Source organism: Coloeus monedula (assembly GCF_965178545.1).
Source record: "Coloeus monedula genome assembly, chromosome: 2".
NCBI classification, from domain to species: Eukaryota; Metazoa; Chordata; class Aves; order Passeriformes; family Corvidae; genus Coloeus; species Coloeus monedula.
The window spans coordinates 90137052-90150382 of record NC_138782.1 but is presented as its reverse complement, the minus strand read 5'-3'; the positions used below and the strand labels follow the sequence as shown (position 1 = coordinate 90150382).

Here is a 13331-nt window from a genome sequence, read left to right as displayed (position 1 = left end):
CAAATTTTCAGCAGGCAGTGGAATCGAATATAATTCCCAGTTATGCAGAGCACAAATTAAAATTGTTTCGGTCACTGGTCTTGTCTGTGGCACCCATCCAGAAGGAACATTTTTAAAAAAATAACTGTCTGTATTATACATACAAATGATACATTGATGCATGGGAATGCTGGTGGATTTTTAAAAATTATTTGTAATGTAAAATAAGTTCTACCTTCATTTGGATCTTGCAGGTGCGCAGATTTGCTGAAGCATTCTTTTGCTTTGAGCATCCTAGGCAAGCTGCTCTTGCCTTTCAAGAACTACAGTGAGTAACCTTTGGAATTCCACAGTATATAGCATGTTGTACTCTTACTCTGTAGTTTATGTTGTGTGGAAGTGGCATTGCAAAAATACATAAGAAATTCAAGAGAAACTTCTCAATATAGATTTAAATTACTGAAAGTTATATAAGAAGTTATTAAATAATCAAGCTATTAACAGCTAATTAGTAGAAAAGCTTCTACTAAAATCAGTTAAATTGTTGGTAATTTCTGTTAATGTAAAAATAGTTCTGTTTTTTTCATGGAGGACTGCTTCCTTTTTTCAGTGCTCAAAGTCATCTACAGATGTGTGCAGCTATCAAAAACACTTCCTTCTGCAGTTCTCTTCCACCCCTCCCTATTGAATGCAGTGAATTAGATGGAGATATGAACTCCTTGCCTATTATCTTTGAAGATCGGTATTTAGATACAATTACTGAAGGTAAGCAGACCTCACAGTACAGTTTCCTTTTTGAAGAAATGAGCAAAAATTATGTAAAACTTGAGTATTTTTATGTCAATTTCTTGCTGCCTTTAAAGGACAACATTTATTTGATAGGGTATAGGGTTTTAGCTTGAGTTTTGAGGATGTGTAAAATTCTATAATTGCTAGTGTGTTATAGCATCACTTACCTGCATAATCTTATTGTAAACATCCTTTCTCTTTCCCCCCCCGCCCCTCTTTTTTTCTGTGAAAGATTTGGATGTACCCTGGTTGGTAGCTCAGAGTCTTCCAAGGGCAGAGTCCAATAAACAAGATAAATTTGAAGCTGAAGAAGGTTTTGTTGCTGGTTTTACTAGCCCAGAACTGAAAATAAGACCTGCAGGTGTCTCCATCTTTTGTCATTCAGAATCTGAAAAGATGCTAACAAAAACTTTGAAAGGGAAAAATGAAGATACGAATAAATCCAAAGCTAAGGTTGTTAAGCTCATAAAAACAATAAAAGCTGAAAACACAAAAAAAGTCATAAAACAGAACCCAAAGGACTCTGTGGTGTTAGTAGGATACAAATGTTTGATAAGTGAAGCACTGGAAAATGCCTGTAAAAGATTGGAAGGCGAGCCTTCATACAATGTTAATGAAGGGCTGGACCCTAGAGTAGTTGGATTTCCTTGGGATACAAAGGCCTGCACCAGGCAAATAACTCGTAGAGACCTTCCGTATTTGGCATTTGACGAAACAGCTGTCAGGATTGAAGGTGACCAACCAGGTCCAAGTAGTCCTGTGCACTGTGAAAATGAGGCTGTTTTTGATAGACTGACTATCTCCCAGACAGGTTCTGGAACTATTCAAGCAGATAGTGCTTTACAGCACAGAGGTACACTTGAAGGTTGTCATGGAGGTCAGCCATCTTCCTCAGGAGTCAGGACAATTGAGGTCAAACCAAGTAATAAGAATCTTTATGAAGAGGAGAAAGGAGTGGCTCACACTGGATCATGGGCCGAGTTTCCACAAGATGGAGTGCATGAAGAGAATTTGCTGACACCCAGTATTCAGCCTTCAGAATCTGGAAATAAATTGAGTTTGGGAGAACAGGAATCTATGCTTGAAAAGGAAGAGGTCCATGAGAGAAACTTTCAGCATCCCAGTGACATCTTGACAAAAATGAAAAGTAATCCTCCTACTCTTTCAACAAAAGAAAATCAACTCTCTGCAAGTGGAGACATGACTAAATTACCAGATGTTAGTGTGACATATGCCTCTTCTAGGTTTTCAGATTCAGGTGTAGAAAGTGAACCAAGTTCTTTTGCAACTCACCCCAACCCTGATCATGTTTCTGAAAATGTTCATGGACAAAGTGCATACAATGGTGAGAGAGTGTTTCCTCAGCCTCTACTAAAACCAGACTGTGCAATAAAAAACACAATAGAAAGCCATTGCACTGAGAGTACAAGTGCTGTAAGTGAAATACAGTCATCCCTGACATCCATAAATTCACTGCCTTCAGATGATGATGAGCTGTCACCTGATGAGAATTCAAAGATATCTGTTGTACCTGAGTATCAGCTAAGTGACAGCAAAACAGTAGTGGATCTAGGAGCAATTGACTTGCCAAAATGTGATGACAGTAAAACATCAAACACCAGTTTGCAGCAACAGCCTGTTGTATTTTCAGGGCACTTGGATAACAAAACTCTGTCTATACATTCCTCGCTCTCAGGAAAAAAAGATCTGTTACACTTGGTTGCTTCAGATGAGGATACACCGACTGATGTGAAAAGTTACAGCCCAGAAACAGGCCCTGGCACAACCTGCAAGGACTCTCAGGACCTTGAAAGGCATTCTAGAGATACAGAAGAAACAGTTAAGTTGTGTTTGGAAACAACTTGTATGGGTGAACCATGTGCTGTTTCAGGTTCTTCATCTGTAAATGCGGTGTACGAGGTTAAAAAAACAAACAAAGGAAAACATAATGAGGCTTTAGAACTAAAGGGCACAACTGAAGAACTGTCAGTAGCTAAAAGTGAAACTGGTACAGATAATCCTTCTCCAACTGGTAGTGCTGACATGGTAAAGCAAGGACTTGTTGAAAACTATTTTGGCTCTCAAAGCAGCACAGATATTTCAGATATTTTACCTATGGACAACAGCAATCCTGTTAGCCCTCAAAAGGAAGCATATGAAAAACAAATTATTTGTTCTTCCCAACAAGATGAGGAAGAAGAGGAGGATCAAGAAATGATTGAAAATGGGTATTATGAAGAAACAGATTACAGTATATTAGATGGAGCTTGCAGTGCTGACCAGGATCATGGCTTAGCAGAAGAGAGAGCCCTGAGATCTGAAATGATTGACAGTGGACACCTGCAAGACATAATAACTGTGCCCCCTGTCTGTACTCCTGGTTGTCTGTCATTCCCTTCTTCTCTGAGAGACTCTCCCTGCAATGTTACCTCTTCTTCAAAGAATAAATCTGATGCAATTACACAACAGCCAGGCAGCATATCCTACAGCTCAGCTTCACCTGTTTCCTGGTATGAAAGCTCCCCAAAACCTCAGATGTTAGCGTAAGTGATTGTTTTAAAATAAACTTTTTACTTTTAGAAATGATGTTAATATAGTAGAGAAGGGGAGAAGAAGCATAGTTGGGTTGTAGAATGCCCCAGAACTGTGGCTTGTGGATTCTGCATGCCCAAGTAACAGCATGTTCTAGATGTTGAGATAAGAAGTGTCTTAGCACTGAACTACTTCTATCAGTTATCTTGTAATTTCATGTGGTTTGAGAAACAAGCAAAACAGGAGCTTTCTTTGTTATTTTTAAAGAATAATCATTCAGCTGAAGAATGATGTTGTAAAGGCTACTGAGCATAAAAATGGTATTTTATGAAATGGAAGTTGTTAAAATGGCAAGCTTGGGAAAATATGCTTTGACTTTAAAAACATAAACCCAAAAACATTGTGTAACTGGTTGTCCATCTGATTAGTTAAGTGAAGCAAATGTGTAATGCAAGCTACAGTAATTGCCTTATTTTTAAATCTTAACTTCAGGTATCAAAAATGTAACACCTCGGAGATCACAGTGCTCTAAATTACACTGCAGTTTGGATACCAGGAAAGCCAAATTTAGAGGAACATCAGGGATCCCAGATTGTATCTCTTCTTGCTGTAAACATCGGAGTTTCCCTGATAACCCCCTGCTGCTAAATGAACATGTGAAGCAGCAGCTTATGTGTTGTATTGGAAGTAAAATGTTGCTGTGAGAGAAGAAAATTTAAGGGTAGAAACAATGCTGAGCTGGCGGAAGAGATAAAAAACCAGATAGTTTGTGAAAAGCAGCTGAGAACGGGAAGAAGGATTGAGCAGTCAGATGGAGGAAAACAGGTTAGAAGTGGCCAAAAAAGTAGCTTCTGAAATACTGTATGGTGGGTACTGGTGTGGAATGGGAGAGATGAAGAGCAGAGACTACTCAGGCTGTTCTATAACAATAAAAGTGAACTTGGAATAAAATCAAGGACTTGGCTGTGGGAAAAGCAGAGTCTCCTGGAACATGAGATAATTGTGAATCCACATGGTATGATCTGCTCCATAAAGAACCACCCTTGGTGTGTTCAGGAAACATGCCTTGAGTACAAACTCAAGTAGCTTCTGTTGCAGAGTGATAAGAGCAGCTGCCAGCAGAGGTTTCTGTTCAGGCTGACTTCATTGAGGCCTGCTCCTGCCAGTTAGTGAGGAATGAGCTAAAGATAAAGCTGGGAAAACAGAGAACAAAAGGTAGAATGGGAGGGAAGCAGTGAGCAGGCAGAAGAGGATGGGGTACAGCATGGCGCTGTAAGGCATCATGCGGAACAGATGGATTAAGGAAGCATAAGAAAGCATAAAGCTGTATCTGCTGCAGGGAAACTGATATGCAATTAGGAAGGTCATACACAAAAACTAAGGGAAGTGGAAGAAAGGGAGGAACACAAGGAGCTCTTAGCATGTGAGGATCTCAGCTATTAAAAACCTTATAGTGCATGCCTTCATAGAATATATAATCAGAAGTCTGGATCTGGTTGTTTCAGAAGCAAGTATCAGTTATTCAGCCTACCACAGGAACCCTATGGTGAGATATTACAGCACTGACTCCACCTCTCTGCTGACCTAAGAAAGGGGTTTGGCAAGAATTATCAAAAGTCAGTGAAAATCTTAAACTTGACTTCCAATTGGTTATAATTTCTATAATTTTGTTATTGCATGGAAACAAAGCTGTTGCTTGCTCAAGACCACAATGAACCCAGAATCTTCAGTGGTTTCAGAAATACTTGAGAGTTTTTAAAGATGGTTAAAGGAGAGAAGAGAGTAGAGCTTGAGATACGGTTTTTGTTACAGAGGAAAAGGGGCTGTAGGGAATCTGCAGTAAAAATATTTTGAGGAATTGGCTTATTTTGTGAAAGTAGTAATTTGATAAATACATTTTTGTTCATATTAATTACACAGAATACAAAGCAAAATTACAGTAGAAAACTATCCTGGAAGACCCCACATTTATCTAGCAATAGTAAATGTATAATAAGTATTTTTTTGTTCCAGTTTCCTACAGGCTAAAGAAGAATTGAGGCAACTTAAACTTCCTGGATTTATGTATAGTGATGTTTTCAAACTGGCTTCTTCAATGCCTTATTTCAGTACGGAAGACGATGAGTGTTCAGACAAAGGAGTACATCTTATTGTCTGTGTCCATGGCCTAGATGGTATGCTGGGAAATGTGATACTGTACAAGATAGCAGTTCAGATTACCCGTGAGATTTAGCTTTGGTCATTCGAACTCTGAACTGAACACCTGAAATAGGTTCACTGGAGGGAAATGGGAATCTGACATTGGACTGCTACATTTGACAACATGTTCCATAAAATCTTTTAAATTAAGAAGACTTCTTAAAGAAAACTTCCCTGCACATAAATCTGTTTAATGCCATAGTTCACATCAGGTGCATCTTTAAGTTTTTTATGTCATAGAGGAATTTGTCTGTGTTGTGGTAATAGAATGGAGTTACTGACAAAGCTGTTTTCTTTAGAATTGCTGTGTTGTCAAGGAAAATGAAATATGTGTGTCTTGTTAGGAAAAAGAAATAGTACATGTAAAACACAGTCAGGTGTTTTTTATAAGTTTTTAAAAGGTTAAGTCACTGAATCACAGAGGGGTTGAGGGTGAAAAGAATCACTGAATATTGTCTTGTTCAGCTTCCCTGTTCAGAGCAGGGTCGCCTACAGCAAGTTGTCCAGGATGCAGTCCAGTTGGGTTTCTGAATATTTCCAAGGACAAAGATTCTACTGTGGTAGAAGTGAGAAAATCGCTTGCTAATTGAAAGGGTTGTAAAGTTTAAGTAGCTTGAGTATATTCACCTTTTTAGTTCAAAGCATATATGCATATTAAGAAATAATATCCCATCTAGCTTTTGTGGGTTTTTGAGACACTTCTTAAATTAACAATGTAAAGAAACACAAGAGGGCAGTAGAATAGAGTACTGGACTGCACCAATACTGCACAGGTACCTTCTTCATTTTTCAAATTCCTAAGTTAAAAAAATAAAATAACAGTGTAGTTTTTCTTTCCTCCATTGGGCAGAAAGCAGCCTGTGTTAAGTACTTTTAAAGATAGGACTTGGAGGTATTCCCTCTTACTAGTGTAGATATTCACATGCTACTCTATGTAGAAGTGGCAGAAAAGTTAACTTGACCAAGAAGCCTGTTGTTTAAAAAATACATGTGTTTGAAGCCTTATGAAAGTCCACATAGTTAGAATTTTCTTATGAAATGGCAAGCTTATACAAGCTATTTCCTATAAATGATAGATGTAAATAGAAATCCTGTTCTCTAGTTAAGGCAGAAAGGCTACTCTTTCTTCAAAAGTATCCATGACTATTGATGTGGAAAAATCTTCAGGATGCTAGTTAAACTAACATTTGTTGTTTTGGGTACCAGTCTAAATGTATCTTTATCTGCTGATGGTTCACTCTGCCTTTTCATTTTATGAAAATACTCCTTCACTGAATTCTTTAAGCGAGCTCTGAGTTCTTTGTCTTTATCAAAATTAGGCTTCCAAGAATGTAATGTTCACAGTGCTGTGTATCAGTTGGATGCTAAGACAAAATCAAACATGATTTCCTACATCCTTGCTTTTCTGAAAGTGTTTGCATCAAATGTCATTTTCATAACCATTTTGTCACTTAATTTGACATTGTAGTTTATCTTTCAAAGTCTCACTGAATTTTAATTAGGGCTGAATATCATTAGCTGTGTTTAAATAAAAAGTTCTGCCAGAGATTCTTTTCAGTGCTTTTATTGAGTGCTTTTATTGCAAGTTAACTTTGCAGAATCTAACTCAATTGTTATTTTTCTTTTGAAGGTAACAGCGCAGATCTAAGATTAGTGAAGACTTACATTGAGCTAGGGCTGCCTGGAGGAAGAGTTGAATTTCTTATGTCTGAAAGGAATCAGGTATTTATTTGCCAGCTACGAATTTTTGTAAAGTTACGAACAGTGTAAACCTTTAGACATATTTATTTAAGGGCACTATTTTGTTTACCACATTTTGTATGTTTTTATTGTATTCTCATACATCCTTGATTTGATCTGTGGCTTGTGTCAAAGTAATTTCAATATGGTATTGAAGGTAAATATTTTAACGGGCAACATTTGTTGCTACCATTTTGTTGTGTGTACTGTGTCTCCTAAGTTCTCAGCATAAGCAGTTTGGATTGTGGATAAAATATGCTCAGTCCTAGTGGTACAAATGGTAATAGTGAAAACTGGTGTAGCAAGAAGGGAGATGTGTTATTTCAGAGGATCTGAGAAATACAAAATATCTGTCTCTCGTTCTTTTGTCAGCATGCTGCAAGATCTACATCATCACACTGAACCAATATCAAATTACCTCTTGTGTTAAACTTTTGTGAATTTTACTATTTTCTGATGAAGTAAACTTGACAAAGCACAAAAGACTAATTTTTACTTTTTTTGTGTGTGTGTTACATATTGTATTACACGTACTTCAGAGATGAACTAGAACAAAGTCTCGTCAATGGCTCAAACAAAAGCTTCATTTAGTGCACTAGCATTTTTCTAGCAGTAGCTGCTGGGATGCTTTGTGGAACAGGCTAGACAGACACCAAGCCAGGCTTTCTCTTCTCTAGCCCTGTAGTTTGTGTCAGTCAGCAGCTGTGAGACTTTCTGATTTGTGGATTCCACTGAGACCACTGAGCCTAATAGCTACTGACAGACTTTTCTCCTTAATGTTGGCTGATTCTTTTTGAATGTTTTTACTTCTGTATCCACAGCATACAGTTGAGGTTAATTCTGCAGTTTGTATACATTAATAATTCAGTTGCAAACAAGGATATTGAAATATAATTCCTCATTCACTGCTTCAGTTAATCATGTATTTTATAAACAAGTAAAATTTCTTCCTCAGGCGGCAACTGAAGAGACTTAGTCCATTTAATATTTCTTACAACTAGATGTGAGACAGTTTCTGTTCATCCATGATACCTTTCCCTGCCCACTTGAAATTTCTTGTCATTTAAAATCGAATTATGAGAATTAGACAGGGCATTTATATGCTTGTGCACTATGGACTGACAAAATGCTATCTTGCTATTTTCTTTCCTTGCTTTCCTAACACAGCTGATTACATGCTGCACAGATGTATAGATTATTGTTTCCATATACAGTTAGGGCCGGCTTTCCCTTTGTAGCATGCGTTTGCATTTCTTGCCATTTTATCACCCAGGCATGCAGTAGTGTAAGATTATTCTGAAATTCTGGTTGGTTCTAGATTTGACTATCCTGGATATTTAGTTTTATCTACAAACTGGTATTTCATTTCCTTCTTCCCTTTCCCAGATCATTTACCAATATGTTGAACATTACAGATTTTAGCACAGATCCATTGGAACTTGTGTTGAAAAGTTTTAGGCAGACTTTGCCTATCTCTTTTAATTTCATACTGCTGATCATTAGAGATAATCAGCTATGAGCTGGGCATAAGGCCTTAAGGATTTTGTTTGTTTGTTTGTTTCATTTTGAATAAACAGTATTAATGTAGACTGCTGTTGCAGTAATTGTCTCATCTCTATTTCATGGGCAGTGGGATTTAATTCTGAACATGCAGTTTGGTCTTCTGTTTCACTACAGATAATCTTAAGTGTAGAGAACAGCTTAGAAGTACGGCTGGGCGTGTAGCATTAAGATTTGTTTTGGTGTATTAGAAGAAAGTAGTCTTACAGTAAAATGTGTATCACTTTATTCCATGTTATAAGAAAATGACATGAAAAATTTATAATAACTAGCTGTAGTGTTTGTATTCAGAGTTAACATCGATGCTTTTATTTGTGTTCTGTTGATCAAAACACTGGGGAATAAGAATTCAGACTGAACGCAAAATGTATATTGCTGCATTAGAAAATACAGTTATTTTTTATTTCCTTTATTTTACAGAATGATACCTTTGCTGATTTTGAATCCATGACAGATCGTCTTTTAGATGAAATTATACAGTATATACAAATTTATAATCCACCCCTTTCAAAAATCAGGTAATATCTGTTCTATACTATTTACAGAAATAAACTTAAAACTAGAACCCTGGGTTGTTCCAAACTGTGATGCTCAGGAGCAGGCCAAAAGAGAGATGGGAAAAAGCAGTTTGGGAGGGGGGAGGAGTAGGGGGAAGGAGGACAATGGAGAGAGGGAATTGCCAAATGAAAGAAGACTGAACAATGCTGTAAGCTCATCTGTTGCTGGGTTTGGGGCAGAGGTTAAGCATTGCATTTAATGAATTGCTGTCCTGTGCTTCCACAGATCCTACATAATAGGGTTCTGCAGAAAAACAGATAGTATTTTGAGAAAGTTGAAGGAAACTGTAGTAGCACTATGCCAGGGTGAAGTTAGGTTCCTTCTGATTTTATAGTCCCTTCACCAAGTATGACATGGCAGACTGCTTGTCTTGTCATTCCTACAGGGCACTTTCATCTTACCTGTGACATTGAAGGGCAGCTGCATGATAATGTATTTCATTATTTTCTTATGTTTGCTGAATGTTTCATCTGCTAAAGAGCATGTTTTACATCTTACTAGAGGGCTTACCAGAGTCTATGCATTCCTGTTTTCTTTTACATTTACTTCCAGGGAATGCCTGTTGCATTTATTTTCTCAAAGTAGGGTGCACCATTTGGGCAGACTACCTTACCAACTCAGCAGTGTTGCTGGAGTTAGCTCATCAATAGACGACAGGAGCTAATTCAAGCCTGACTTCATTGATTTTTTCAGGCATCCTCAAATTATCCGTCCAGAAGGTTTTTTTACTTGCTAGTCACATGTGTTTCTGGCAAGTTTCTGCATGTACATGTATTTGGTAGGCTTTACTGAGCTGGAGGAAACATCTAAAACATTTAAACATAATCTCACTATTTAAACAAATGTTTTTGGTTTAAGATAGGAAAGATTTGACATGCTTAATTTTGTCTAAACTGTTTGTTTAAAAATTAAAGAGGCACTATCCGATCATATTTTTGTTTCACAGACTATGTAGTAGCACCCTTGGTATGGGAGAGAGGAGTTCTGTAATCCACCAGCACACACCAGGATCTTCTCTCCCAGGCTGTTGTCTGAAGGCTGTAGTGAGCAAACCCACCCACTTACCTTATCATTAGTCATCCCTGAGAACTAAACTCTTGTTTGCTTTTGGCTTGCTTCTCTCATAAGACTTACAATTTGTAAATATTTTTTCACTTTTATTTGTTACTCGTCACTTGAAAGAAAAAAACAACTATGAATTTTTATTTTAGTTTCCATTTTAAGGTGTATACTTGTCTTGGGCCCTACTGAAGCAGAAGCTTTTTTTTCTCAACTTAAGCTTTTCTTATGAGAATGTTAAATCTGCGAGCAAATCCTGTAGCTGTTCCCTGGTAGCTACATGAGAGAGCTGTCAGAAAGACATGCTTCTGTGCAAGGCCTTGAAGGTACAACCCAGAAAGTATTGCTGAGAAATCCTCTGCTCAAGCAGCCAATGCTTTCCTGCCTTATTTTTGTTACGCTACTGTAGAAAGCAGACCTTGCAGTTATCTGTGGTCTCCTGAATGATGCTGGTTTCTCCTCATAAAATCTTCCCTTCTCCTAAAGGAAGTGTTCTCTCTACAAGTCCTGCTCCATAACCCAGTCAAAATAGACATCAGTGTCTAGATCCATGATTTTGTATGGCAAAAAAAACCAACATCCTAAGATTGGTGGATTTTGTCTTGTTTAAGCAGTAAGGACATCAGCATTCCAGGGCTTCAGTATAAGGACAATGATGTTCATGGTGGGAATTCCAGCTTCCTTGGCCTTGGGTCTGGATAGATTAATTTCATATTTCTATATTTCCAGATGGCCCATATGCTCTTTCTTTTGTTTCCCAGTTACTCTTTCTTTTGTTTCCCATTTACTCTTTTTCCCCTCCCATTCTGTGTTATCTCTAATGCTGGCTTTTTCTCCTGAGTTACACAATTGTGCTCCTGCAGTGACCATTAATAGACCATTGGGGACCTGCACTCTTCCACACCACACTTCATTCTAATGATACACAGTCAAGCCACACAGAACAACTACTTGTTATTAATTGAAACTGTAGTGAAACTAAAACAACTTTAGACCTGAGTTGTTACTTCACCGGCAGATGATTGTTGTCACAGCTTAAACAAATTAAAATCAGCTCAGGTCAAGACAAGTGCAGAGATGTTTGGAGATTCTGCCCTTTATTTGGATAAATGCAGAGTCTCGTGCTCTCAAGTAATGTGGAAATCTGATTTACTGCGTTACATTCCTGTACTGAGAAAAGACACTCCCTGTACCATTAGAATAGTGTCAGCTTCAGGAAACGTTTTTGGTACCTCCAGAGCTAATATCAGTTATTGCAGCAATTCATTATCTAACACGTTCGTTCATCTCTGAACAAAATCTTTGTGCTCACTACAAGCATGCAGCAAGCGTGAGCTGGAAGCGTGATTCAAAACAAATGCAATTTGCCTTATAAAAGAGCTGTTTGGTAAAGAATCATGGGAGGCTTTAGGTTGAGGGGACATCTGGAGGTTATTTGGATCAGTTACCCACTCATACCAATGCCACCATCAAAGGTAGTGCAACTTTGAAGCACGTCAGGTTGCTCAGTCATACCCATTCAAGTTCTGAGTATCTGCGAGGATGGAAGCCGTCCCAGGTAACCACGCAGCTAGGGAATAAACCACCTGCTCTTACAGTGTAGTTTCAGAAACTGTTTTGCACGTCAGGTCTTATGTAATTTCTGATGACTTGTATTGGACTTTGACCTCAGGTGGATTAATCAGCTTGTCATCTTCTCTCTAAGTAACATTGGCTCATAAATAAAAGGAAATTTTTTAATGCTATGTGTATAGTAAAACATCTATTTGTTGTTTCAGCACATCATTGATTATGAATCTTGATTGATTTTTCTTTCTACCATGAATTTTTATAGTTGGACTGGGTTTTTGTTTATTGGCACAGAATAATGAGGTTTTGCTGTGTCTGATTTTCTAGTATGATCTGAATTGGTAGACTTGTATCATAAAGCATGTATAAAAACGATAATTCTGTTAACTTCAGTGTGTTAATGATGCATTCAGAAGATTGTAATACTGTCACCTAGTGCTCATTGCTTTTGCAGAGCATCCCATGAGTAGGATGGATTACATTCCTGTCTTATACTTTCAAGACCCTATTTGAAGGGTTCTCCTTTTTCTCCACTTTTTGATTTGAGCAAATTGTTAAACCTTTTTCTACTAGAAAACAAATTTAAGGCTTATCATGTGTTCACCTAAGCATCAGAATTGGACCACAACATACTACTGTAACCTCTGTTTTATTTCTAAGTCTTTTCCAGTTAAGTACAAGTGTTTAATCTTTGAGGTACATTCACATAGCTGATTGTGAACACCTGGTTTTCCTTAAAATGGGTCTTCCGTGTTTCTGAAGTTTTTGTTCAGGTATGCCCTTATTCTTAAGGATGATAGAATTGATAGATGGATTCCTGAATTTTTCACAGAAAATGCCCTTTGTTATGGTACAATATAAGAGTTTTTCATCCCTTTAATGACTTTTAATAAACACTGTCTGCACTGTAGGAGAACTGTCAAGAGAGTATATCTGCTAATGTTCAGATCTTCTGTAGAAAACAATGTTTTACTCAAGAGAAGTTACATCATGCAGATCATCTTCAGGATCAGCTGAGTTTCTGTGGTCATTTACTTGTTCTTAAAGAAATCTGTAGTTTTGTTGTTCTTGCGTGGATTTTATGAAGTACTCTAAGAGAATAGTTTTAAATTTTAGTATTCAAGAGAGCAGCTCAGTGTTTCATTTTGCAAATGCACTGTTGCTGTGCTGACACCTCAGAGGATACATAATCTTTCATTTCAAAATTAGTTAGGCAAATACAGCAAGCTGAGGCAAAGCATTTCTCATACAAGTAATTTTAAAAATCTATTAGTAAAAGCAACTGAGAAGAATATACATACATGCTTAAACTATGTATTAATAATGAACAAAAGGCCTATTTCTGT

The 13331-nt window shown here is 37.5% G+C and overlaps 1 protein-coding gene across 2 annotated transcripts in view; it reads left to right on the top strand.

Annotated features, from left to right (window-relative positions):
* The window catches only part of FAM135A (family with sequence similarity 135 member A), an 81153-nt gene that overhangs the window by 60071 nt on the left and 7751 nt on the right, over nt 1–13331 (top strand). For both annotated transcript variants that reach the window (XM_082276888.1, XM_082276889.1), the window contains 6 exons: nt 234–307; nt 590–744; nt 1001–3311; nt 5314–5474; nt 7130–7221; nt 9220–9317. In XM_082276888.1, coding sequence (XP_082133014.1) covers nt 234–307; nt 590–744; nt 1001–3311; nt 5314–5474; nt 7130–7221; nt 9220–9317 — 2891 coding nt within the window. The remainder of the gene's footprint in view (nt 1–233; nt 308–589; nt 745–1000; nt 3312–5313; nt 5475–7129; nt 7222–9219; nt 9318–13331) is intronic.